This window comes from Odocoileus virginianus, chromosome 20 (genome assembly GCF_023699985.2).
Source record: "Odocoileus virginianus isolate 20LAN1187 ecotype Illinois chromosome 20, Ovbor_1.2, whole genome shotgun sequence".
NCBI classification, from domain to species: Eukaryota; Metazoa; Chordata; class Mammalia; order Artiodactyla; family Cervidae; genus Odocoileus; species Odocoileus virginianus.
This window is the reverse complement of record NC_069693.1, coordinates 38447775-38475181: the sequence shown is the minus strand read 5'-3', so window position 1 is coordinate 38475181 and position 27407 is coordinate 38447775. Positions and strand designations below refer to the sequence as shown.

General features: G+C 37.8%; 1 protein-coding gene across 2 annotated transcripts in view; it reads left to right on the top strand.

Moving 5' to 3' along the window:
• RBL2 (RB transcriptional corepressor like 2) overlaps nt 1–27407 on the top strand; it is a 42701-nt gene that overhangs the window by 12926 nt on the left and 2368 nt on the right. For both annotated transcript variants that reach the window (XM_020873070.2, XM_070451302.1), the window contains 17 exons: nt 534–662; nt 2003–2163; nt 2256–2320; nt 2905–3091; nt 7378–7544; nt 9693–9802; nt 10519–10622; nt 11691–11828; nt 12665–12829; nt 13632–13743; nt 16371–16640; nt 16829–17106; nt 17199–17375; nt 23078–23149; nt 23835–23940; nt 24772–24977; nt 25582–25746. In XM_020873070.2, the coding sequence (XP_020728729.1) occupies nt 534–662; nt 2003–2163; nt 2256–2320; nt 2905–3091; nt 7378–7544; nt 9693–9802; nt 10519–10622; nt 11691–11828; nt 12665–12829; nt 13632–13743; nt 16371–16640; nt 16829–17106; nt 17199–17375; nt 23078–23149; nt 23835–23940; nt 24772–24977; nt 25582–25746 (2612 nt within the window). The remainder of the gene's footprint in view (nt 1–533; nt 663–2002; nt 2164–2255; nt 2321–2904; nt 3092–7377; nt 7545–9692; nt 9803–10518; nt 10623–11690; nt 11829–12664; nt 12830–13631; nt 13744–16370; nt 16641–16828; nt 17107–17198; nt 17376–23077; nt 23150–23834; nt 23941–24771; nt 24978–25581; nt 25747–27407) is intronic.

Genomic DNA, 27407 nt, shown 5'->3' with positions numbered 1-27407 from the left:
TTGCTTTAGTTTGTATGAGCTTGTATTACTACATCAAAAAGCATTGAACTATTACTGTTAGGGGCCTGATGATAGTTTCTAGTCTTTTTAAAGTACATATATGCTAAAAAATAATTATATTAATAATTTTTTAGCTTTTCCCAAATAAGTGTTTATACCAGTTTTCCTGACAGAAAAGTATTTTCATATACAACAATTTCTTACAGCTTGAGATAATTTATGAAGTTGTGTTCAGTGTTTTCAAAAGAAAAACCAGTGAAAGTAAGTTTGGACAGGCATTTAATAAATGCTTATTTAACAACTATTAAGTGAATGGCATTTTTAGTAAAGTTTTGGTTTTTCTTAAACTCTTAGAAATTTATTAAACAATAAGTAATATTTCAAAATGTAAATTTGCCAAAACACTTTCTGTAGCTCTTGAGTCAGCCTTGCATATTGTTGTATAATGTCATTTTAATTAAAGGAAGAAATTATTTTTATAATATTGTAAAGTTGATGCAGATTTGACTCTATAATTATTTATAATCCTGTAGGTAACTTTCCCATGATTAGTGATGATCTGGTTAATTCCTATCATCTTCTGCTGTGTGCTTTGGACTTAGTTTATGGAAATGCCCTTCAGTGCTCCAACCGTAAAGAGCTTGTGAACCCTAATTTCAAAGGTAAGTTTGTAAATCAGGGACTCCGGTGACTCACGTGTCTACACTATGTTTACTCTTGGGGGTTGGATACATAGTACAGGTTTCCTAGCATCAGAGAACATTAATGCTTTTCCACACTTCATCACCATAGTTATCCCAGAGCACTGAGAACTAGGAGCTGAGCTCTCTGTAAAAATATTTGTAGAAAGAAAAATTGCAAATACCACAACATTTTAAAAGTGTTAGATGACAACTTTAGAAGTTTCTGAAATATATACTCAATGAGAAGAAGGAATTTAGAAATCTGGAGTAGCAATGATGACATTCGAGCTGACGGTGGTTTTGTGTGTTGGCAAGTTTCATGCCTGACACACAGGAGGAAGTCAAAGATTTATTGAAAGATTTATTCATTCAAATCTTTTCTACAGAAGAGGAGTACCTATGGTTCTAAAATAATTAAAGTGCATTTTCAGCTCTAAAAGATGTGTGGAAATGATAATTATTTTGGTAATGCATTTAGTAGGCTTTAAAGTGTAGAATTTCTATGAATGATATATAGTAAGAGGCCAAATTATGATTTATAAAACAAATACTTAAAAAGTACTTATTGAACTAGTATGTAATGCTCTTGCTGTTTGAATAATACTTTGGTAGGATTCTGAGTGATTGTCAGCTTTGAAGTGGTTATAATTAGAATTTCAACTTGTCTGACTCACAAGGTAGATTTTTAAAGTTAGTGGAGTTAATTAACTTCAGTTGCTCCTGGTTCAGTAAGTCTAGCGTTCTCCATATTCTGTCCTTTTGTTTATTTTCTTCCTAACTCCCTTTTGTATTTCTATATTGCTGGTCCCCTTCATTTTTTCCCTCTTATTTATTTATTATTATTATTATTTTTTTTTTTGCCTTGCATTGAGTCTAGGGCAAGAAGGGCTGTAAAGTAATATAATAAAAACATCTAATATAATTAAATCAAAGTATATAAAGAGTATGTGCTTTGAACAGTAACTTTTCTCAGAGTGACTTTTTTATTTGAATGTAACACTTCTTTGCAAAATTTTATTTTTCTGTTTTGTAGATATTATAGTAGTATAAAAAATAATTTTTTAGTTTTTCTTTTTTAACTATCTCCAGATAACTGGGTAACTGAAATCTTTTGAGTCATAATAAAAGCTTTACTTCTATTTGCTATCTTTGAAGTGTATTTAAACGGTTAAATTAGTACCTTACACTATTTCCTATACATGCATGTGCTAACAACTCATGTGCTGATTAGACTCTCTGTTATTTATATTTTAATTTATTACAGATAGGCTTGTTGAATGCTACCTGATATCCCTGTTCTGTGCTTTTACCCTTCATAGGTCTATCTGAAGATTTTCATGCTAAGGATTATAAACCTTCCTCCGATCCACCTTGCGTTATTGAGAAGCTGTGTTCCTTACATGACGGCTTAGTTTTGGAAGCGAAAGGAATAAAGGAACATTTCTGGAAACCTTATATTAGGAAGCTTTATGAAAAAAAGGTTTGTAAGTAGTAAAGAAATGATTTGAAAATATTTTCTGGGTAAAGACTTGATTTAATATGATGACTTAAGGATCTTTTTTTTCATTATAGCTCCTTAAGGGAAAAGAAGAAAATCTTACTGGTTTTTTAGAACCTGGGAATTTTGGAGAGAGTTTGTGAGTACTTGTGTTATAAAAAGTGTTTTCATACTTTATGTGCTCAGGGAACATCAGAGTTTAATGTTTTTATTGTTTGTATCCTGGAAAAATAGAATATGTTTTATGGCAGAATATAGGGATGCAGTTAAAAAAAAGCTATCAACTCTTACTCAAAGCACATGTTTTGAAGTAATTGAAAATTGTGCGGCCGTTCTTTAAAGCTTCGATAGCTAAGTTTTGGAATCATGATTTTTGAAAGAAATACTTTTGGAACTACCCAGGTGGCGAATGATGATGTAGCAGCACTGAGGTCTTCACAGGTGCCTGGAACAGCCAGGAGAGAGAACTCGGCTGGCAGCTTGGGACAGGGCACCCACCCTGGAACACTGTCAGCAAAATACACTTCCCATGCAGTGCATGAGCATGGTGGAGCACCCTGCCTTTTTATACTCCTGTTTTTATCTTAGTGATCCCACTGAAATTTAACTTTCACAGAACTGTTAGAATTTTTAGAAATGAAAACAGTGAAACAAGTAGCCTCACACAACCTCAAATGGCAGTCCTGCGAGTGTGCATTTTGCCTGTTTCTTCTCCCCCTCTAGTAAAGCCATCAGTAAAGCCTATGAGGAGCATGTTTTATCTGTTGGGAATTTAGATGAGCGAATGTTTCTGGGAGAGGATGCCGAGGAGGAAATTGGGACTCTCTCACGGTGCCTGAATACTGGTGCAGGAACAGAGACTGCTGAGAGGGTGCAGATGAAAAACCTCCTGCAGCAGCACTTTGACAAGGTGAGTCAAGGATGCCAGAAGGGTGGCAGTAGGGGAGCGGACACGCCCGAGGCTCTGCTTTGTTTCGGCAACGGTGTGTGTGTGTGTGCGTTTTACTGGCTTCCAGTACGGAAAGAAAAGTCACATCCTGCCTATTGCAGTGGGAAAGGTTATCTGTGTCTTTATTATTTTAATTTTTGTTGACATTGACTTTCACAAGTTTTGGTTAGAGCTTCAGAAAAGAATTTAATATTCATGGCAACAAATGCCTCAGGCTGTTTGTTGGTTTTGAAAAGATGGGCCAGGAATATAGAGCTTTTACATACGAACACAGTAGGCACTTCGAAAATGATTGACCCGAATTAGTACCTTCATCTAAGACACTAGGGAAACTGAGAATCTGTAGTCTTCAAGAAAACTCTCTTAAACGGAGTTTCGGGATCATGTGTCATATCAGGCAGGATGATAGAGACTGAGAATTTCCCTTCCATCGTGTGGTGTTCATAGAAAATAAGCAACTTCTGACAGGTACTTCCAGAGGCAGTGTGGCTAATTCCAAGAGGTCACTCACCTGTAAGACCAGACTCAAGGCTGGTTTGGTTTTTTCATTCAGCAAATATTCTCAAGATATTCTATATACAGGTTGTGTCCTAGACACTGGGGCTACATCAGTGAACAAAACATTTATGAATATCCTGTTTAATATTCTGGTGTGGGGAGATGGATAAGCAATAACCAAACAAGTAAATATATAGTATATCAGATGATGATAAATGAAGAAAACTAAAATAGAGTAGTAGAACAAAGTATTGAGGAGAAGAGAGAATGGGTGGGCCTTGGGCTACTGGGTGTAGATAGGGTGGTTGGAAAAGGCGTCTCTGAGGAGGTAGTATTAACGCAGGCTTGAAGAAGTTGAGGAAGCAAATTATGGGAACAGCTGGGAAAGGTATTTGAAACCAAGACAGCAGCAAGCACAAAGACACTAGGTACGGATCTGATTGGCTTTTTGAAGGAACAGTGAGAACACCAGTGTGGTAGAAATTGAATGCATGAGAGAAACATGGCTAAGAAGTGAAGGAGGGTGGACCAAGGGGACAGGCCAACCATATGGGGCTGTGAAAGCCACGGGAAGAGGTTCACTTTTGCTCTGCTTGAGAGGAAAGCCATTAGGAAGGTGTTGTAGAGAACAGTGACTGATGGGATCTGGTTTACATTTTTAAAAGGGCTCGTGAAGAGGTGGGATGGGGCAGGGGTAGGAGTAAGGAATTAAGAGGCTATTGCAATGATTCTGGTGATAATTCATGGTGTTTTGAATTGGAGAAATGGTTGTATTTGGGCTCTGTTATGGAGACAGCATCCACAGAATTTCTTGCACAAGTGTGCAAGAAAGAAAACAGTGAGGACTCCAGTTGGGTGCATGGTATAAAAGCTAATGTCCTTACAGATGTCTGGAAGGTCTTCAGTGATCTAGCCCCACTCCCTCTCTGAATTCATCTCTCAGCACCTTCTTCCTCACCGTTTCCACTCATGTCACATTAACCTCCTTTTTCCTTCTTCAGATATGCCAGGCATACTCCCAACTCAGAGCAAGCTGTTTCCTTGGCCTATGGTGTGTTTCTTCAAGATACTCATGTGGTTTACTTGTTCACTTCCTCCAGATCTCTAATAACCTGACTACTATATAAAATAATAACCACCAGCATCCTCCCATACCTCAAGACTTCTTTTCCCTCTTACTCTGTGATTAGTGTTAGTATTAATCACTGTCTGATGGTTGGTAGATAGGTAGAAAGAAATGTTTATCTGAAGATGATAGGTAGAGAAAGACAGAAGGAGGAAGAGGGGAAGGAGGATAGGTGGACTGTTCATTATCTGTCTCCTTGCATTAGAGTCTAAGCTTCATGAGGTCTGTGATGAGTGTTGTGTTCAGTGCTTGTAGGCATCACATAATTATTTACTATTGACAGTTATTGAGGGAGAAAGAACAAGTCTGGGGGGTGAAAAATCAAGAGTTACAGTCATGAGCATGTTCAGTGTGAGGTGTCTTTTAGACATTCTAGTAGAGGACCTGAGTAGCCAGTTAAGATGCACAAGACCAGGGCTTCCCTGCTGGTCCAGTGGTTAAAAATCTGCCTGCCGATGTAGGGGACACAGATTCAGTCTCTGGCCTGGGAAGATTCCACATGCTGTGAACTAAGCAACTAAGCCCATGAGCTGCAACTACTGAGCCAGCACGCATACAGCCTGTGCTCACAACAAGAGAAGCCACCGCAATGGGAAGCCTGAGCCTCGCAACAAAGAGCAGCCCCCACTTGCTGCAACTAGAGAAAGCCTGCACGCAGCAACAATGACCCAGTGCAAAGATGAATAAATCTTTAATAGAGAGAGAGATAAGACAAGAGTTCACAGCAAATGTAAAGGCTAAAGTACCTGTGTGTGTGCGCTCAGGTGTGTCTGACTCTTTGCGACCCCACGGCCTGTAGCTTGCCAGGCTCCTCTGTCCAGGCAGGAAGACTGGTGTGAGTTGCTGTGTCCTCCTCCAGGGCATCTTCCTGATCCAAGATCAAAGCAGCATCTCTTATGTCTCCTATATTGGATTCTTTACCTCTAGCACCACCTGTGAAGCCCATATGTAAGGACTTCACACACACATACACATACAGTCATTAGGATACAGATGGCTTTTAAAGTCATGGAATTAGGAGGGGTTACCTAGTAGTATGAGTTGATAGGCAATAAAAGAGGTCTAAGGAGTTAAAGATTCTTCTTGATTCAGAATGCACAGGAAGTTTTAAGCTAAGAACTTAAACGGGGCTACCAAGAAGCCCCATGCCGACCTTTGAGGACTGTGGGCAGGAAGTTGTTTGTGGTTGTCTTACCTCGTTTCCTTTGTGGAAGCACTGCTGCCTGTAGGCACCGTGGTGAGATGCTGCTGGCTGCTGATGCTGCTCCTCCCGGAAAGGCACCGGGTCATGTACAGGGAAGACAGTGGCTGCAAGAAAAGCTGTCCAGGGACTCCGTTGGTGGCCCAGTGGTTGAGACTTGGTGCTCCCAATGCAGGGGGCCCAGGTCTGATCCCAATGCTGCAACTAAAGAACTTGCACATGGCAACCAAGATCCCAAGTGCGGCAACTAAGAACTGACAAAGCCAGGAAAAACAACTGTTAAGTACAGAGGGAAATCTTCTGAATGTAGTTAATCTACCTAGATCATCTTATTGACCTAAAAAAATTATAGAATTAACTTCTTTGAAGCAGAGTGGAAGTCTTGGCTCTACTCTTAAGTCACAGAGAAAGCGTATAGACTTATTTCTGTATAGTGCATTTCTGTATCTCGTGGAACTCGAACAGTTCTGTTGCCAGGTAAAATTTTTGGTTGGTGTTTTTACAGCTGTCTCTGGAATAAGTACATTTACTACATAGGGAAACATAGTCCGTCTTGAGTATTAAAAACTCTTAAGCTATCTTAACCTTTCAGAATTTGTTGGAAACATAGAAAAAGATATTTTATTAGACTATGTATTCATGCTTAAATTATTTGGCATCAAGTTGTATCTTTTAAATTTTTGTATTTAAGAATTTCACTTGAACTTATTTCTCTGAAGATCTGTCTGCTTTAGAGGGAAAACCTATGATAGATTCTAGAAACTAAAGGAGGGGCAAGAAGACTGAAGAAGGCTCTCTGCATCAGGTTGTGTTCTACCTCTAGGAAGGTTTGCTTTATCCTCTCTGTGAAGCAGATTGGATTATTCAGATGAGCTTTTGTGAAATCATGAATTTCATTTGGGCTGGATTTAATTTTCAGCTTTCTTTGTGAGTCTTTGAATAATTACAAAAATAACAATAGATGGAGTTATGAAATTATGTTTGTCAGAGATAGCCTTAATATTTTCATGCTTCTTTTTGCTTTCAAGTTAAGTTTTTAAGAAGGAATATTAGGGAACTTTCGTTATTTTAAACATTAACTTTTTGTTTTTTTGGTCTGTGCCACATGGTGAGGCTTGTGGGATCTTAGTTCCCAACCAGTAATTGAACCACAGCCCTTGGCAGTGAAAGTTCAGAGCCCTAACCACAGGACTGCTGGGAGAATTCCCATAAATATTTAACTTTTAAGAGACAAACTTCTTGGTTGGCCAAAGTATAGATTGTCCTTTAACACAATTTCACATGGATAATGATGTCCCTTAGTGGTGACATTTGAATCACTAATATTTATGAATAATATAAAGTCTGATTGGTTTGAATTCCCATTTATGAAGTGATTGACAGTCTCTTTGACCTAAAATAATGTTCCTTTCCCCCCTTTAGTCTAAAGCACTTAGAGTCTCCACACCTCTTACCGGTGTGAGGTACATTAAGGACAGCAGCCCTTGTGTGACTCCAGTTTCTGCAGCTACACACAGCTTGAGTCGCCTTCACACCATGCTCACAGGCCTCCGGAACGCCCCGAGTGAGAAGCTGGAGCAGGTCCTAAGGTTAGTTGGAGCCCTTCTTGCCTTCTAAGATTTGGTTATTGACTGTCTCCCAAGTTTTTATTTTACTATTTTGCCATTTGTGCCTTAATTCACCCACTGAAAATTTTATATCAATGTTATGCTCAGTTCTGTTGTTAGTCCTTAGAGGACATAGAAGGTATGAATAGAAAATGATCCTTTTTTCTCAGTATCTTAGTCCATTTGGGCTGCTATAGCAGAATATGGTAGGCTGAGTATTGGTGGCTTAGAGACAACAAGACACTAATTTCTAACAGTTTTAAAGGCTGGCAGTCCAAGATCAAGGTGCTAACAGTCAGTGTCGGGTGAGGACTGCTTCCTGGTTTGTAGACAGCTGTCTTTTTGCTGTGTCCTCATGTAACAGAAGGAAGAAGGGAGCTCGCTTGGGTTTTCTTTATAGGGGCTCTAATCCCATTCATGAGGACCGCCCCCCTCATGGCCTAATCACCTCCCAAATGCCCCACCTCTGTACATTGTCACCTTGGGGATTAGATTTCAGTACATGAAATTGAGGAGAGAATAGGGAGGGGTGCAGCTGCAGACACTCAGTTCATAGCTCTCAGATTTTTTTAAACATAGTTTAGGAGACAGTAACTAATAACACTACATACTGTAGAATGAAACACTAAACTATCTATTATCAGTTATTCTATCTTAAGATTTCAAGCAAAGATGGATCAGTAAAGATGGGCATCTGTCAAAGGACATCAGAATGAGGATTGAATCTGAGCAAATTTCTGAAGGGTGGGTCACATTTGAAAAGATAGCCAGTTAGATTCACAGCCAATGTAAAACCACTGTAACTTTTCTAAGTTCTATAAAACACCCTTAGCCTGAAAAGGAAGTCAGCTGCCTTTAGTTCCTTTGATCTGTCTGATGCTAGTAAGAATATCAGGGAACTTTAGTGAAAAACACAATAGACTGAATTTAATTACCTGTGCATAATTTTTAGCAAATTTACTTGACAAAATTACCTCCAAGACTGCTCCTATTCCTAAACATTTATGATTTAATGACATAGACCCTGTGGGAGACCATTTAATTTCTGGCAGTATAGTATAAGAAAGCCCTGTATAAACATACAGTAATTTCCCACTCATAGCCACACATATTAAATACCGAGACTGATCACTCCTCCTGTACATTTTTTAAAATGAAGTCTACTTTATTCATAAACTCGATTGTGAGTGACACCCAATGGGCTTTTCTGCCTGACCTCTTCCTGAGTCATATTTCTCAGATGAATCTTGTTTACCTAGAAATCAGAAGCATTTTATAAATACATTTTGGAAGGCTGTCAACCTCTGTGTCTTCCAGATCTCTTTGCAGTCTCTAACCAGGTGTAACAGCTTCTTTAATCTTAAATACCATTAGTGGGGTTAAATATTGCCAGTAGATACTAGGTAGAACCAGAGAGTCCTGGTTTTGCAACCTCTGTGTGTATTCATAAATAAAATTCTGCTTACATGTGATATTCAGTAGCCATTAGTATCAGGACTATAATTGCTTTTTATTTCCTTTATAATTTTCTAAACTTGTTGCATTTCTACAATGAATATATATGTTTATGACCAAGGTAAAAACATAGTTATTACAAAAGCCCACATGGTGATCATTTATACTATGCTTCTGAATTGAACATATAGTGCCTTTCAAGTAAAAATAGAAAAATCAATGAAATAAACTTCATTTTGGAGGGAAAAATGTAGAATGCCAGTAATGATTTCTACGACTTTGTTGTAGTACAGATTATATAACCCTTCATTCTGTTTTCTTCTAGGAGTCCTTAATAAGAGTTGTGCTGCTATCTGGGGAAAGAGTTGAGGGCAATTTTGTTTGTCAACAGTGATTGCAGATGTGTAGGGTAGGTGGGGGCCAGTCTCGTTCATCAAATGGGCACCGGTTAGAGTTGCTCCATGGAATAAATATTTTTCATTCAAATGGTAATACTAACAGCTTTTATAAGGAAGTATGGGATTGCCTGGATTAATTGGGATATATACAGTTTCTGCTCAAAGTATTTGATATTTACAGGTTAAAATTACTCTGAAATTCCAGAGTCATAAACAGTTTATCACTTTGTGACTTGGTAAGACACTTAAATCAAACAATTTCTTCTTCTTTTTTTAGGTCATGTTCCAGAGATCCAACCCAGGCTATTGCCAACAGATTGAAGGAAATGTATGAGATATATTCTCAGCATTCCCAGTCAGAGGAGGATAGCAGTAACTGTGCTAAAGGTAAGGCTTAATATTATCCATATTATTTTCATTTTTGAAATTTAACTATTAATGTTAACATTAATATGGATTTCTTTCTTGGTAACCGAGTCAGAAATATGTAGAAGAGATTTGACTCTAGTCTGAGGGCCACAATACGGATATCCAACTTTTCTGTCAACCAACTGATTTCTAGGCTAATCTTAATAAGAGAGAAATTTTAGATTGATAATCTTTATTATGTTGGACTTCTGGCACTTAAAAAAATCTTTAATTTTCATTTGTAGACTGGATATTAAGTATAGAACTATAGTGATTCCTCATAAGAACAAGGACAGAAGATATAACTGTTACCTGCCCAGGCCTGTTCTTGGAGTTGTTTGATGTCATGAAGTATAAGTACCAAATAGGAGTGCAGTAGCAAGCCAATTACATACTTCTTAGCATAGAGCTGCTCCGTTCAGAATTTTAAAAAGTGTGATCTTGATGGAATGCTATTACAGTTCTTATGTACAAATTTTATTTCCAATTTTAGAAAAATTTCATGTTACCATGAAGAAAATGTTAAGGAATCTTAGGGACAGTTGAAATAGTAGCTCTGGGAAGTACATACAAATATATGAAGTGTTGGGGTTGGTTTTTAAATTGTATTCTGTGGGTGCGGGATGGGATAGACCCTCATTTTCCATAATACTTATGTTCTTTGCATGTGTTTTTTTTTTTAATTATTTATTCAGATATTGCCAGCAAACATTTTCGTTTTGCAGAGATGCTTTACTATAAAGTATTAGAATCTGTTATTGAGCAGGAACAAAAAAGACTGGGAGACATGGATTTATCTGTGAGTAAATAACCAATGTCCTGAGCAGCACAATAAAATGTAGTTCCCTTTCAGCCCAACCCACCAAGAAAACAGCCATTATTGAAAAAAATAATATATGACTTTGAGGGAATAAGATTGTCATCTAAGGAAACTTGTGTTCTGAGCCTCTCATCTGCAGTTGCCCACTTAGTGTTTCTCATTGCAGCAGGCTATGTGTTATCACTTAGAGTTTCTGTGGGCAGTAAGACTCTGCAGTCAAGGTTAACACATTCAGACTTAACTTTAATTGAGGTTTTTAAATAACAAGGAGTTTTAATTCAAGCCTTGTATTGAGTAAATTGAGTATCGACTATATAGGAATTTAACATAAATATTCAACCATTGATCTGTGACTAAGGTAATTTTTCTAGATTGTGGAAGTAATGCTTACTTTTAATGACCTCAATAAAAATAATTTAAAAATAAATTAACTTTAAATAACATTTTAGTGAAAACTGTAAAATTGACATATAATGGTTCTGACTCCTTTAAACTATCTATACTGCTTTTATTCTGTATAAAAATTTGGCTGTGTATACAATGGAATGTTAGCCATAAAACAGAATAAAATTCTGCCATTTGCATGGTGTGGATGGACCTAGAGAATACTAAGTGAAATGTCACTTACACATGTAATCTTAAAAGTATGCAAAACAGAAACAGACTCACTGATAGAGAAGACAGACGTGTGCTTACCAAGGGGAGAGGGAAGGAGGAAAGGATAAATTAGGACTGTGGCATTAACTGTACTAACTGCTATATACAAAACAGATAAGCAACAGGATATACTGTATAGCACAGTGCATTACAGCCACTGTCACATAATAACTTATTTCTAGAGTATAGTCTGCAAAAGTACTGAATCATTACACTGTACACCTGAGACCACTGTAACATTGTATGTGAATCACCTGAACTTCAGTAAAATAGTGTATGATTGTAGAAACTTAAAAGGCTGTTCCAGGACAATTTTTCTTTTTAAAATTTTGAGACATACAGAAGTGTATAAAAATGTTCCTGCATGTTGAAGCTTTGTTTTTTTTATAGGGCATTCTGGAACAAGATGCATTCCACAGATCACTCTTGGCATGCTGCCTTGAGGTCGTCACTTTTTCTTACAAGCCTCCTGGGAATTTTCCATTTATTACTGAAATATTCGATGTGCCACTTTATCATTTTTACAAGGTACTTTTGAAAATCTGATACTGATGAGGAAATTATAGAAGAGAGTAGCATCTTGTTCTTAGTCATCTCATCCATTTTAATATGGAAGTACATTTCTTCTGTTTTTAATTACATATTTAATAATTGCCACGCTAAATGGGGAGCAGAGAAGAAATAGGAGAGTCTTAATAACTATAAATTCTTTTAATGTGTATAGACCTGTTTTGTATAAAAGTTTCATATGATTCCTCCATATTTCTGATAGTCTTTTAGAATACTTTCTTTTTATAAGGTAAGAAAGTTTATAAATAGCAAATTATCACTAGCTAATCATGATAGCAACCTTCTTTTTAATTTTATGACAATTAAATGAAAGTGTCTTTCAGAAAAGAGCTTTTCACATGTTATATAGAGGCACACAGTTACAGCACTAATTTGGTTTCCCTCTTGATATTGATTTAGTATATAAATTTATCTTAATTCTCATACACTAGTTAAAACTAATTTTTAAAGTGGCATAGACTGTTCAGTTTTTAACTATCACATTTTGAGTCATGTTTCTTAATCTCAATAGAGCATGTTTTTTAATTTAAAGATTTTTGAAATGTATTACCTTACAAAAGATTTTAGATGGTTCATACCTGCAGTTTAAATAATTATTTATTAAGGTAATGAAATGAAGAGCAGCTGTTTCGAAATAGTAGTCTTTAACCTTATAATTTTTCATAAATTGACTTCTGTTTCTATAAATATGTTAAAAATATTGAAATATGTTTGCCCATTTTGCTTTTCCACTTGAATAATTTTCTTGTTAAAAGTTATTACTAAACAAACCAAGACATTTTTAAACATTTCAGGTGATAGAAGTATTCATTAGAGCAGAAGATGGCCTTTGTAGAGAGGTGGTAAAACACCTTAATCAGATTGAAGAACAAATCTTGGATCATTTAGCATGGAAACCAGAGTCTCCGCTCTGGGACAGAATTAGAGACAATGAGAACAGAGTTCCCACATGCGAAGAGGTTTGTGAAAGGATCTTAACGTCTTTCTATGACAAAAAGCATATCACCATCTATCCTATTCATAATTCTCTTTCACTGACCACAATTAAACTTAGCGTCTTGCTCATAAGTGTGGGACGGCAGCAGCTGGGTGTAGTCTGGCACAGTCACCTCTGTGTCTACAAGGAAGCAAGTCAAATGGGTAGTCACCGCCCCAAGGTCTTAGTGACGGAGTGAGAATTCAGTGCTGTGTCCTGATTTCCTAATCGAGTTTCTGTACTTTAAAATGGTTGATTGTCTAATTCTCCAAATGAGTAATGAAGGTTACTTTGTATTTAGTGTCCAGTTATTAGGTTTGAGTTTTTTAAACCTGCCAAAATTTTTTTTAAAGATTTACTTCTGTTTCTTGGCTGTGCTGGGTCTTCATTGCCGCACTCGGGCTTCCTCTGGTTGCTGCAAGTAGGGGCTGCTCTCGAGTCGCAGTGTGCAGGCTTCTCTTTGGGTGACTTCTCTTGTTGCAGAGCATGGGTTCTGGGGTGCACGGGCTTCAGTAATTGCTCAGGGGCATGTGGGATCTTCCTGGACCAGGGATTGAACTCACGTCCGCTGTTTTGGCAGGCAGATTCCTATCCACTGCACCACTAAGAAAGTCCCAGAATTTTTTTTTTTAACTTCAGTATGAAAGTGAAAAAGATAGGTGATTTTATTTAGAGGGACTGATGAGCCAAGATAATTTCCTTTTGCCTTAGATTATTATTTTTTGATGTTAAAAAAAAACTTTTTTGAATCATGGTATTTTGTGTAAACATTTCTTACTTAATAGGTCATGCCACCTCAGAACCTGGAAAGAGCAGATGAAATTTGTATTGCTGGCTCCCCTCTGACTCCCAGAAGGGTGAGTGAAGTTCGTGCTGATACTGGAGGACTTGGAAGAAGTAAGTTTAAAATATTAGGGGAAGTATTTTGGGGATTTAAATTCCATCCAAAACAAGTGCAGTTAGTAGGGTATATATAGAAGAAAATAATCCATGTATTATAGTGTCATGTGGATCTGTTAAAGAGCACAAGAAAATGTATGATAAGTATCTTTTAAAATAGATAGAATGCTATATATTAATACGATTCCTATTTTTTAAGTATATGTTTTCCTAGAAACATACAAAAGGGCTGAAATGGAAAAACCAAACCATAAATGATTATTGTTGGGTAATAGAATTCCAGGTGATTTCTATAAAGTTTTTAAGATGAATATGTATTACTGTTAAAATCAGAAGAAACAGAAAAAGGTTTCTTAAAGATGGAGTCTATGATGTAATTAGGTATAGACGAGCCAGTGAGGTGAGAGGACTGGAATGGCCTGACTGTGTTCACGTTTTTTATTGTTTTGACCATGCCTTGCTCCTTGTGGGATCTTAGTTCCCTGACCAAGGATTGACCCCGGCAGTGAAATCTCCAGGTCCCAACCACGGGTCACAGGGAATTCCCAGGCATGTTTAGCTTTGCCTCTTGTCAGCTGAGCAGTGCTACTCTGGTTAACATAACAGCACTGCTGTCCCTGAGGTACAAAGGGAAGCTTCACTGTTCATCTGGTTACATTTTAGACAGCTCTTTATAACAGTTGCCAAGTGCAACTACTTCAGATAAAACTACTTTTTTAAAAGCAGTTCTGTAAATACAGAGTTCTAAATTGTTAGATGCCATTAGAAAGATATTATTTCTAGATCAACTTTTCAATGTAATTGATAAGCACTGGCTATAGAAGATCAGTTTTAAAATCAGAAATCACTCTATGTCAGTGCATAGTCAATGAAAATGAATGATCTGTATGAAAATTTCCTCATTTTTTAAAGAGGAGGCATAATGGCCTAACTTTTTCTGCTTGTTATCCACTTTAAACTTCATTTTTTGTACTTAGCACTTTTCCATTTTCATGAGGTCTTTTAATATTTTACATGATAATGATCATAATTTAAAACACTAAAAAAACTATTGAAATAAAGTTGATTTACAATATTGTGTTACTTTCTGCTATCTAGCAAAGTGACTCAGTTATACATGTACATATATTCTTTTTTCATATTCTTTTCTATTATAGTTTAGCACAGGATATTAAATATAGTTCCCTGTGCTATACAAGAGAACTTTTTTTGTTTTTCCAGAGACAGTGATCACAATTAATGTATTCTTCTTAACTCTGCAGCTTTGTTCCAAATGTAAATCTAGTAAATTTGTTTGCTTTTGTATCATCAAGAAATTGAAATGTTAAGCCACAGTCTATCAGAACTACTATCAATCCTCTTATGACCTCCCTACATATATTTTAATACTTAAAACCCACTCATGTGCAGTCTTTACAGCTGGACATGGAAAAGAGAAAGGGATGCTTCTCAAAAATTCAGATTGCTATGGATTCAAACTTAACAATAGACGAAGCTACAGTGGTTAACAGAGTTTCTGTTTGGGATGTTGAAAAAGTTTTAGGGAAATATGGTGGTGGTAGTGGTGGTCTGCACAGTAAGTGAAAGTCACTTAGTCATGTCCAACTCTTTGCGACCCCATAGACTATACGGTCCATGGGATTCTCCAGGCCAGAATACTGGAGTGGGCAGCTGTTCCCTTCTCCAGGGGATCTTCCCAACCCAGGGATCGAACTGAGGTCTCCCGAATCGTGGGCGGATTCTTTACCAGCTGAGCCACCAGGGAAGTTCAAGAATCCTGGAGTTGGTAGCCTATCCCTTCTCCAGAGAATCTTCCCAACCCAGGAATCAAACGGGGGTCCCCTGCTTTGCAGGCAGGTTCTTTACAAGCTGAGCTACCAGCAACACCCTCTGTGAATGTGATACCACTAGACTGTATACTCAAAAATGGGTAAAATGCCAAATTATATGTATTTTACCACAACTTTAAAAAAAATAGTAATGTAATATACCCCAAACCATTGAATTGTACAATTTAAGTGGGTGAAATATATGTGAATCATATCTCAGTAAGGTTGTTTAAAGAATAGTAAGCTAAGCTTAACTGAATCTAAAACATGTATGTCCATTCTTACTGAATAACATTGTATTTTAGTAACTTTCTACGTGTAAAAAGTAGCAATGATGAAAATGCATAAAATGGAGAGTAAATGCCCCAAATGTTACCATAGTAATTTCAAGTCCGTCAAGTCTTCATATCAAGTAGTAGCTTTACAGTGAAATCGTGTTATCTGAGTGTTAGGTAGAAACTGAATACGGTAGAAAAATAGTTACTCAAAATGCCTCCAAATCATCAAGACCTCATGGTAGTGGAGGGAAAAGTCTAGTTTGATTTAGCAGGAGATGTAGTGAAAAAAGCAACTGCATGAGACAAATACAGAAAAATCCTTCCTTTAAATTATGCTGTTAATAGTATTCAGTTGAATTTTCATTCATTGAATTTAGCTATGATGTGACTCCTGTAATTTTTGTTTTTCAATTATAACGTATTTCAAACACTTAGTTGTGAGCATAATATCTTGGATGGCAGTCAGATCTGTCTCCTTGAGTTAAATGGTTCGATCTTTTCTTTTTTCTGACCCTAGGCATATCATCTCCAACCACACTGTATGATAGGTACAGCTCCCCAACAGCCAGTTCTACCAGAAGGCGACTATTTGTGGAGAACGACAGCCCCACTGATGGAGGGACCCCTGGGCGCATTCCCCCGCAGCCTCTAGTCAATGCTGTCCCCGTGCAGAATGTACCTGGGGAAGCGGTATCTGTCACACCAGTTCCTGGACAGACCTTGGTCACCATGGCAACAGCCACCGTCACAGCCAACAATGGGCAAACAGTGACCATTCCTGTACAAGGTAAGGAAGGCAGAGTTGAATATTGAGTTCTCTGGCATTTATTACCTGAGATTTGGCTGGAATGATGATAGGAGACAAGTGTGGAGTAGGAAGGGGGTTGGGAGGGGAAAAATGGGAACCCTCTGCCCGGAGAATCTGGTATTATCAACATTTTCTTTGTGCTTTTTTTCCTTTGAAACTCACTGTAGGTATTGCCAATGAGAGTGGAGGAATAACGTTCTTCCCAGTCCAGGTCAGTGTCGGGGGGCAGGCGCAAGCTGTGACCGGCTCCATCCAGCCCCTCAGCGCTCAGGCCCTGGCTGGAAGCGTAAGCTCTCAACAGGTGACAGGAGCGACCTTGCAGGTCCCTGGTCAGGTGGCCATTCAGCAGATTTCCCCGGGTGGACAGCTTAAACAAGGCCTGCCTTTAGCCAGCAGCAGTATCAGACCCAGGAAGACCAGCTCTTTATCGCTGTTCTTTAGGAAGGTAATTTTTCACGTACCCTCACTAGGTCTAGAACTCGGGAAATACAAGGGTTAGATAAAGTTTGAGATATAATATTTATGTTTATCTACTAGGTTTATCACTTAGCAGGTGTCCGCCTTCGGGATCTTTGTGCTAAATTGGATATTTCAGATGAACTGAGGAAAAAAATCTGGACCTGCTTTGAATTCTCCATAATTCAGTGTCCTGAGCTTATGATGGACAGACACCTGGACCAGTTGTTAATGTGTGCCATTTATGTGATGGCAAAGGTGAGTATCATTAGGAATATAAAAGGAAAAAGATGCTACTTCCTTACTCTTTTACTGAGGTAAAATTCACATACCGAATAATTCACCCATTTAAAATATACAGCCCAGTGGATTTTAGTGTATTCATAGATATGTGTGACAAGCACCACAGTCAATTTTAGAATATGATATTCTGTTGTATGAATATATGATATTTTGTTTATCCATTAGTTGACGGACATTTAGATTATTTCTACTTTAGGACTATTATAAATAATGCTGCTAATGAACATGTGTATATAAGTTTCTGCATGGACATTTTTTCATTTCTCTTCTGTACATACCTTGGAGCATATTGCTGGGTCATGTGGTAAACTCCACATTTAACTGAGGAACTGCCAGACTGTTTTCCAAAGTCACTACACCATTTTACAGTTCCACAGATAGTATATGAAGGTCCTTATTTCTCCACATTCTCATTGACACTTATCTGACTTTGTTCTTTAAAATAATTTATTGAGGTGAAACTCACATAACCTTATACATTTTAAAACAAATGGTCCAAGTTTTAAAATCGGTAACTTTTTTCTTCAAGGTTTGGCTAGTCTAAATTGCTTGACATTCTTGATGAATTTTAGAATCAACTTGTCTATTCTTCTTGTTATAAAGAAGTCAGGTGGGGTTCAGATAGATTGTGTTGAATCTGTAGTTAGTTTGAGGAGTATTGTTATCTTAACCATATTTTACCTTCTGATTAATGAACATTTGGGGCCTATGCTTTTCTTTGTAGGTAGTTTATTGCTGAATGATTCTTTTTTCCTAGTTACGGGTCTATTCAGATTGTCTATTCCTTCTAGAATCAGTTTTGGTAGTGTGTATCTTCCAAGGAATTTGTTTTCTCCAGGCTTTCTAATTTGTTGGCACCATTGTTTACCTTTTAGTCCTTTTTATTCTTTGTCAGTTGTAATTTGATGGTCTTTTTTTAAAACCTTGGTCAGTCTAGCTGACGTTTTATTAATTTTGTTGATTTTGTCAAAGAACCACTTTCTGGTTTATTATTATATGCTCTAATCTTTATTATTCCCCTCTTTCTGCTTGCTTTTGTTCTTTTTCTCAAGCTTTCTTGAGGCTTACTTTTGTTCTGTTTTCCTGGCTGCCACACAGGGATCTTGTGGGATCTTAGTTCTCTGATCAGGGATCTTGTGGGATCTCAGTTTTCTGATCAGGGATCTTGTGGGATCTTAGTTCTCTGATCAGGGATCTTGTGGGATCTTAGTTCTCTTATCAGGGATCTTGTGGGATCTCAGTTCTCTGATCAGGGATCTTGTGGGATCTTAGTTCTCTGATCAGGGATTGTGGGATCTTAGTTCTCTGATCAGGATTGAACCCAGGCGTTCGGCAGTTGAAAGCGCCAAGTCCCAGCCACTGAACCACCAGGGAATTCCCTAGGCTGTGTTTGCTGGGTTTTTTTTAGTGTCTTAAGATGGATTATTAGGTAATCTTTCTTTTTTCTTGCTATGGGCATTAAGAGCTGTAGATTTCCCTCTAAGCACTGCTTTAGCTGTATCTCATAAATTAGGGTATGTTGTGTCTTTAGTTCATTCATTTCAAAGCATTCTCTAACGTCTTTTGACTTACTGGTTATCTAGGTGTGTTGTTTAATTTCCATGTATTTGTGAGTTTCTCAAATTTCTGTTAATTTCTAGTTTCAATCCATTGTGGTTCCAAAACACAATGTATTAGTTACTTTAGTCCACTTAAATTTATTGAAGTTTTGTAGCCTAGCATATGGTCTTTCCTGGACAGTGTTCAATGTGCACTTAAGAAGAATATATATTCTGTTGTTGGGTGTTACATCTGTTACATCTATAGATGTAAGGTTTTTAGTGTGTTGTTTTTTCCTTAATAGTGTTAAAGTCTGTTTCTTTGTTGATCTTCTGTCTAGTTGATCAATCTATTATTGCCAGTGGGATACTGAACTCTCTAAATATTATTGAATTGTCTATTTCTCCATTAATTTCTGTCAGTTTTTACTTCATGTATTTTGGTGCTCTGTTATTAGGTGTATGTATGTTTTTAATTGTTAGATCTTTCTAATGGATTGACCCCCTCATCATTATGAAATGTCCCTCTTTATCTCTAATAATTTTTTTGTTTTAAAGTCTGTTTTATAGGGTGATCTTTGTATAGCCACTCAGCTTTCTTGAGTTGCTGTTTGCATGATACGTCTTCTTTCCATCCTTTTCTTTTAAATCTGTTTGCTTTAACCCAAAGTGTGTCTTTTGTATATGGAGTATATAGTTGGGTCTCTTTTTTTAATCTAATGTAACAGTTTCTTCCTTTGATTGTGTTAATACATTCACATTTAACATTGTTGTAACTGGATTTATGTCTGACGTTTTACTTTTTATGTCTCATGTCTTTTAGATCCTCTCCTTCACTGCTTTCATGTGCATTCAGTAAATACTTTCTAATATGGCATTTTAATTTCAGCATTGAGTTTTTAACTTATTTTTACTAGTGGTTTCTTTAGGGTTTTCTATTTTTTTTTTTTTCCTCTGCCTTTTTTTGGTCCCATCTTTATTGAGATATAACAGCACATTTCTTCACATATATATTTTGTTTTATACAATTAAAATCAGTTGAGAAGAAATACACATTTTATATTCTTTCCAGTTACATAATTGTTTTTACCATTGCTCTTTGTTTTTTCTTGTGTAGTTGAATTACTGTGTGGGGTCACTTACTTTTAGCTTGAAGAACTTCAGTATTTTCATGTAAGATGGTTCTGCTGGCAGCAAGTTTTCTGTCTTTATGTTTAGCTGAGACTGTATTCATTTCACTTTCACTTACGAAAGATAATTTTGTTACATACTGGATTCTTAGATTTTACTTTGTACACTGTTTCATAGCCTCCATAGTTTCTAATGAGAAGTTATGTTACTTTATTAGAGTTTCCTAGTAAGCAGAAAGTTGCTTTTCTCTTGATGCGTTCAAGATTCTCCCTTTCTTTGGCTTCCAACTTTTTACTGTGTGTCTGGGTATGGAGCTCTTTGCATTTGTCTTACTTGGAATTTGTTAGAATTTGTGGATATATCTCAGACTTAAATTGAAGAAAGTAGGGAAAACCACTAGACCATTCAGGGTATGACCTAAATCAAATCTCTTACCATTATACAGTGGAAGTGAGAAATAGATTCAAGGGACTAGATATGATCAGATATATATATTATATATGATATCTAATTAGATATGAGTGCCCGATGAACTATGGATGGAGGTTAGTGACACTGTACAGGAGACAGGGATCAAGACCATCCCCAAGAAAAAGAAATGCAAAAAAGCAAAATGGCTGTCTGAGGAGGGCTTACAAATAGCTGTGAAAAGAAGAGAAGCAAAAGGCAAAGGAGAAAAGGAAGGATATACCCATTTGAATGCAGAGTTCCAAAGAATAGCCAGGAGAGAGAAGAAAGCCTTATCAGTGATCAGTACAAAGAAAAAGAGGAAAACAACAGAATGGGAAAGACTAGGAATCTCTTCAAGAAAATTAGAGATACCAAGAGAACATTTCACGCAAAGATGGGCACAATAAAGGACAGAGATGGTATGGACCTAACAGTACCAGAAGATATTAAGAAGTGGCAAGAATACACAGAACTATACAAAAAAGATCTTCATGACTCAGATAACCATGATGGTATTATCATGATGATCACTCACCTAGAGCCAGAAATTCTGGAATGCGAAGTCAAGTGGGCCTTAGGAAGCATCACTCCGAACAAAGCTAGTGGAGGTGATGGAATTCCAGTGAGCTATTTCAAATCCTAAAAGATGATGCTGTGAAAGTGCTGCACTCAATATGCCAGCAAATTTGGAAAACTCAGCAGTGGCCACAGGACTGGAAAAGGTCAGTTTTCATTCCAGTCCCAAAGAAAGGCAATGCCAAAGAATGTTCAAACTACCGCACAATTGCACTCATCTCACACGCTAGCAAAGTCATGCTCAAAATTCTCCAAGCCAGACTTCAACAGTACATGAACTGTGAACTTCCAGATGTTCAAGCTGGTTTTAGAAAAGGCTGAGGAACCAGAGATCAAATTGCCAACATCCACTGGATCATCGAAAAAGCAAGAGCATTCCAGAAAAACATCTATTTCTGCTTTATTGACTATGCCAAAGCCTTTGACTATGTGGATCACCACAAACTGTGGAAAATTCTTAAAGAGATGGGAATACCAGATCACCTGACCTGCCTCCTGAGAAATCTGTGTGCATGTCAGGAAAAAAAAGAACCGGACAGGGAACGACAGACCGGTTACAAATAGGGAAAGGAGTACTTCAAGTCTGTATACTGTCACCCTGCTTATTTAACTTATATGCAGAGTACATCATGAGAAACACTGGGCTGGAGGAAGCACAAGCTGGAATCAAGATTGCCAGGAGAAGTATCAATAACCTCACATATGAAGATGACACCACCCTTATGGCAGAAAGTGAAGAACTAAAGAGCCTCTTCATGAAAGAGGAGAGTGAAGAAGTTGGCTTAAAACTCGACATTCAGAAAACTAAGATCATGGCATCTGCTCCCATCACTTCATGGCAAATAGATGGGGAAACTGGAAACAGTGGCTTACTTTAATTTTTGGGGCTCCAAAGTCACTGCAGATGGTGACTGCAGCCATGAAATTAAAAGGTGCTTACTCCTTGGAAGGAAAGTTATGACCAACCTAGACAGCATATTAAAAAGCAGACATTACTTTGCCAACAAAGGTCTCGTCAAGGCTATGGTTTTTCTGGTAGTCACATATGGATATGAGAGTTGGAGTTTAAAGAAAGCTGAGCACCGAAGAATTGATGCTTTTAAACTGTGGTGTTGGAGGAGACTCTTAAGAGTCTCTTGGACTACAAGATCCACCCAGTCCATGCTAAAGGAAATCAGCCCTGAATATTCAATGGAAGGACTGATGCTGAAGCTGAAACTCGCAAAACTTGCCGCCTGATGGGAAGAACTGACTCATTTGAAAAGACCCTGATGCTGAGAAAGACTGAGGGCAGGCAGAAAAGGGGATGACAGAGGATGAGATGGTTGGATGGCATCACTGACTCAATGGACATGAGTTTGAGTAAACTCCGGAAGTTGGTGATGGACAGGGAGAGCTGCTCGCCAGGGCGAGCTGCAGTCCATGGGGTTGCAGAGAGTCAGACATGACTGAGCAACTGAACTGAACTGAGACTAATGTTTTTAAAATAAATTTGGAAGGTTTCAGCCTTTAAACATTTCTTCCTGCTTCGCTCCTTCTGGTACTCACATTATGTGACCTTTATGTCCTTAATGGTATGCCCCATTTCTCTGAAGCGCTTTTTTCTTCATTCTGTCCTCTGTTCTGTGAACAACTCCATCTCAGGTTTGTTAAACTTTTCCTTTGCCAGTTCAAATCTAGTTTTTCATTCCTCTAATGAATTTTCTGTCACTATGGTTGTTTATTCTAGGTCTTGATTCAGATACCACATACTCCCTCTGTTGTTACTGAATTAGTGGCCTTACTTGAATATGTATTTCTTCATTTGTTGTATGCTTTTTAGAGACATTTCCAGAGACTTTAAATGGTTGTTTTTTAGTACAGTTTTCACCAGTGTCACTAGGGAGCAGGTTCATGGAGCATCTCATACTATATTATGCTAGAAGTCAAATTCACTCTCAGTGTACCCTTACTCTTTGCCAGGTCACAAAAGAAGACAAGTCCTTCCAGAACATTATGCGTTGCTACAGGACTCAGCCACAGGCCCGGAGCCAGGTGACTACATTTTCTCTCAGGGCTGAAAATAAAGATGAAAGTCTTTTTGCTGCATATAAAACAATTAACTACAGGTGATTCTGTAGCCTCTTCTCCAGGATAAAAAAAGAGGACTCTATTTTAATCTTATTTAATTATTGACAGCCTCACATCTTGATTAAGTTCTCTTCTCCCCCAAAGTTAATGATGTAAAATATTTGATTCCTTTTTAATCCAGATAATTACAAGATAGATGTAAATTAGGAAGCTGCTGTTTGGATTCTATGTCACCTTGAATTCAGTCTGGTTTAGCACACACACAGTGCTGCACATTTAACCAAAATAGCATTAAGTGAAATTTTAAAACCCATTTTACCTTTAATGCTATATACTTGTCTCAAAGAGATAGGTAGACATGTTAAGATCTTTGTATCTGACTTAGAATGACTTGATTTTACAATCAGATATTATTGTGCTCTGTAGTGTTGTAGGCGGCACTTGAAGGTTGAAGACTGACAGGCCCTGATGTAAATCCTGTAAATGTTATTTAAAAGATACACAACCTTGGCTGCATTTACAGACCTCCCCTGAGTAGGACAGCTATTACTGTAGGGAACGGTGAGAATTAAGTAACATGTTAAAGTTGTATAGTCTGGGATGTGATCAATAGATATAGTTCTGTTGCCGTCTCATGCTCTGTTTAAAGGTGTATAGAAGTGTTTTGATAAAAGGGAAAAGGAGAAGAAGAAATTCTGGCAGCAGTGACAGCAGAAGCCATCAGAATTCTCCGACAGAACTAAACAAAGACAGAAGTAAGTGGGATCTTTATGAATTTATACAACTAAATTAGGAGCTTCTCTTATTTTTTAGGTCTAGGACTAAAGAATTACTAAAATTACTGTTGTAGAAACTATGGAAAGAGTTTACTGGCAAAAGATACGTTGGAACAATAAACTAAATTCTAAATTTAGTAGCAAAGTTGTCCTTTATTCTGTGGTTTTGAGACACATTGTGTGTAACATTTTTCTCTAGGGGTACTAGAAAAGGTTAGAAAAGACAGGCATTTGTTGACCTGAGTTCCAGAAAAATGTGGCATGTCGACAGAAACCATGCTGTGGAAATACCATCCTTAATTGCTGGTTTATACTACTTAATGCAGGGCTCGGGCCTAGAAAACTGGTGTCAATTAATGAATACTTGCTACAACTAATGAATACTTGGTGTCAATTAATGAAGCCCTTGCTACATTAGTAGCATGATAGTAAAGTTAGTGGGGCTTCCCAGGTAGCTCAGTGGTAAAGAGTCCGCCTGCCAATGCAGGAAAGCAGGAGATGCGGGTTCGATCCTTGGGGTGGGAAGATCCCCTGGAGCATGGCGACCTGCTCAAGTATTCTTGCTGGGATAATCCCATGAACAGAGGAGCCTGGTGGGCTACAGTCCATGGATTGTCAAAGAGTCGGACACGACTGAACATGCACACATACAGTTAGTGCTAAAATACCTCATCTGCGCTTTGCTCCCCAGTGTAGAGGGCCCACTTGCTGCCATTTAACAAGTAGAGCGGGTAGCTGTCTACCCTCCTCTTCCTGAATTTTGTTTTTAAAAGCCTCCCTGTTATACACCTTCCACCCTACCCGGCACAGCCAGCAGAGACTCCAGTCCCGTCATGAGGTCCAGCAGCACCCTGCCAGTCCCGCAGCCGAGCAGCGCCCCACCCACCCCGACTCGCCTCACGGGGGCCAACAGTGACGTGGAGGAGGAAGAGAGAGGAGACCTCATCCAGTTCTACAACAACATCTATATCAAACAGATTAAAACGTTTGCCATAAAGTACTCACAGGCAAATGCAGTAAGTTTGAGGAGGATTATTTCATACTTTTTTCCCACTTGTGAAGAATGAGAAATCACTTGTTTTTGAGCTGCTTCTGTAAAGTAGCTTGACAAATAATTCTTTTGCTAAGTAAAACTGAGAAAGTCTTTTAACAGAAATAATTTGTTTAATGAACATAACTTCTACTATTGTGAAGTATTAAACAAGACTGTATTTGGATTCCCTGCAAAGTACAGTCATATGAGACGGACTGCATAAGTTCAAATTACCCAAAACTTGCCAGCTCTGGTGACCTTGCAAATTATTTAACTTTCTCTGTGCCTTTTGTTTCCTTGTATATAAAATGGGAATACAAGTAGTCCTTTGCTTATAGGGTTGTTGTGAGGATTAAATGACATAATATATTAAAAATGGTTAAAACAGTGACATAAAGAAAGCACTAAACCAATTCCTATTGTATGGTTTTCTTTAGGTTTAATTTTTGCTGCGAATACATCACTATCTATCATTCATAAAGCATTTGGTTTATTATTCCTCTTTAATGATTCAGCAAGAATAACCATTTTCCCAAAAAAGTAACTGGTTAGGAATTTTGTTTACCGTAGAATTTTTTTTTACACAGATGGATGCTCCTCCACTCTCTCCCTATCCATTTGTAAGAACAGGCTCTCCTCGCCGAATACAGTTGTCTCAGAACCATCCTGTCTACATTTCCCCACATAAAAATGAAGCGATGCTTTCTCCTCGAGAAAAGATTTTCTACTACTTCAGCAACAGTCCTTCAAAGGTGAGCCTAATGTAGAGCTTGGCCTTTACCAGCCCCACATACTTAGGATTCTAAGGGTTGTTGGAAACCTTCAGCATGCACACGATGGGATCTGCCAAGGAAGAGTGACCAATAGCCCCACAGCAGCAGAAAACAAGGGTTTGGGGGAGAACTTTCAAGTTGGAAACAGGGTAAGGGGTTTGGATTTTCATCCCTCTCTTTTCTTATTTGTGCATTTGAACATTCTGCTATAAATATGGAATTTTATTTTTTTGTCCCATTTTTAAAACTTTAAAATTCCAAATTTCTGTTAGGGAGAGAAAACCCAGATCCCTTGACAGATTACTCAGTACCTGTGTCTGGGACAGGAACTGTCTCTGTCCTTTGAATTCTTAGCCTAAGAAGAGAAACGGGCATTTTATAACGACATGCACATTAGCACCGATTTAAGTGGTAGCATCTGCCTCAGTCTGCAGTGGGTAGGGAAGCTTGAGTCAAGCCTTAACAGATGAAAAATTAGGAGGCTGCTGAGGTGTGGAAGGAAGGGCATCCAGGATGAAGTGGACGAGACAGGGAAACAAAGTCCTGGAAGCAGTGAGGCTAGAGCTCCGGGAGTCACATGTCACTCACTGTTAAGGAGGCAGCTAGGGACACTTGCAGAGATTGTTCGGAAAACACAGAGACATAGCAAATGGCCCAGGACAAACACAGGCACAGATCCCTAAAACACACAGCGTCAGTGCCATGAAGAGACGGGCGAGGTCGAAGGCAGGGCCAGTACTGCTCTGATGTTTCCCTACTAGCGGATTTTCATCCCACGCCAAGTTCAGTTCCAAACAGGTTAGAAAGTTAAACAGAAAAGTAAATTGGAATAGGACTATTCAATTCAAAAGAAGGCCAAAAAAGGAAGACAACAAAGAGCAAGTAAATATAGGTGGTCTAAATACCCCAGTTAAAATGCAGGAATTGTTAACACTGGATGATACAGATTACCACAGAATACCATGTAGCAGTTAGATATGTGATCCATATATACTGATATGAGAAGGCGTAAGATATAATGTGGACTGAACAGGACATAATACACCGTTTTAATTTTTTTGAAACCCTACTTAATGAACATTATTACATTTCTAATGCATGCCTTCCTAGAAAAAAGAGCAGAAAGCTACACAGTAGCCTGATCTGTTTGGTGAATGAATGGTAACAGTAAGCGTCCTTAGGGATTGGGTGAGGACAAGAAGGTATATTCTGTATGAATCTGGGGAGAATAAGTATTCATTTTTAAACTGGCATGTACATATTATATAAATCGTGTATAAAACAGTGTACTGTATATAAATTATATATAGTAATGTGTTATTAATCTATATTAATGTTATGTATATAGTAAGGCACACAATTATACTTGCACAATAGATAAAAATATAATGTATATACATTATACAAATACCACTTGTACAATTAATGTATAGTTAACAATTTAAGACTATTCAAGTTAAGTGGGAGACTAGAAAGCAGAGCAGACTTTTAGGGAGGCAAGAGAGTAGGAGAGAAAGAGGAAAGCTTGCTTAAAATGGTTAAAATTTGAGAAGGTGCATATACTGATTATAGAAAACTGTGGTGGTTTTATTTTAAACCTCAGAAAAGCCTATTATTTAAGAATAAAAAATAAATAGGAT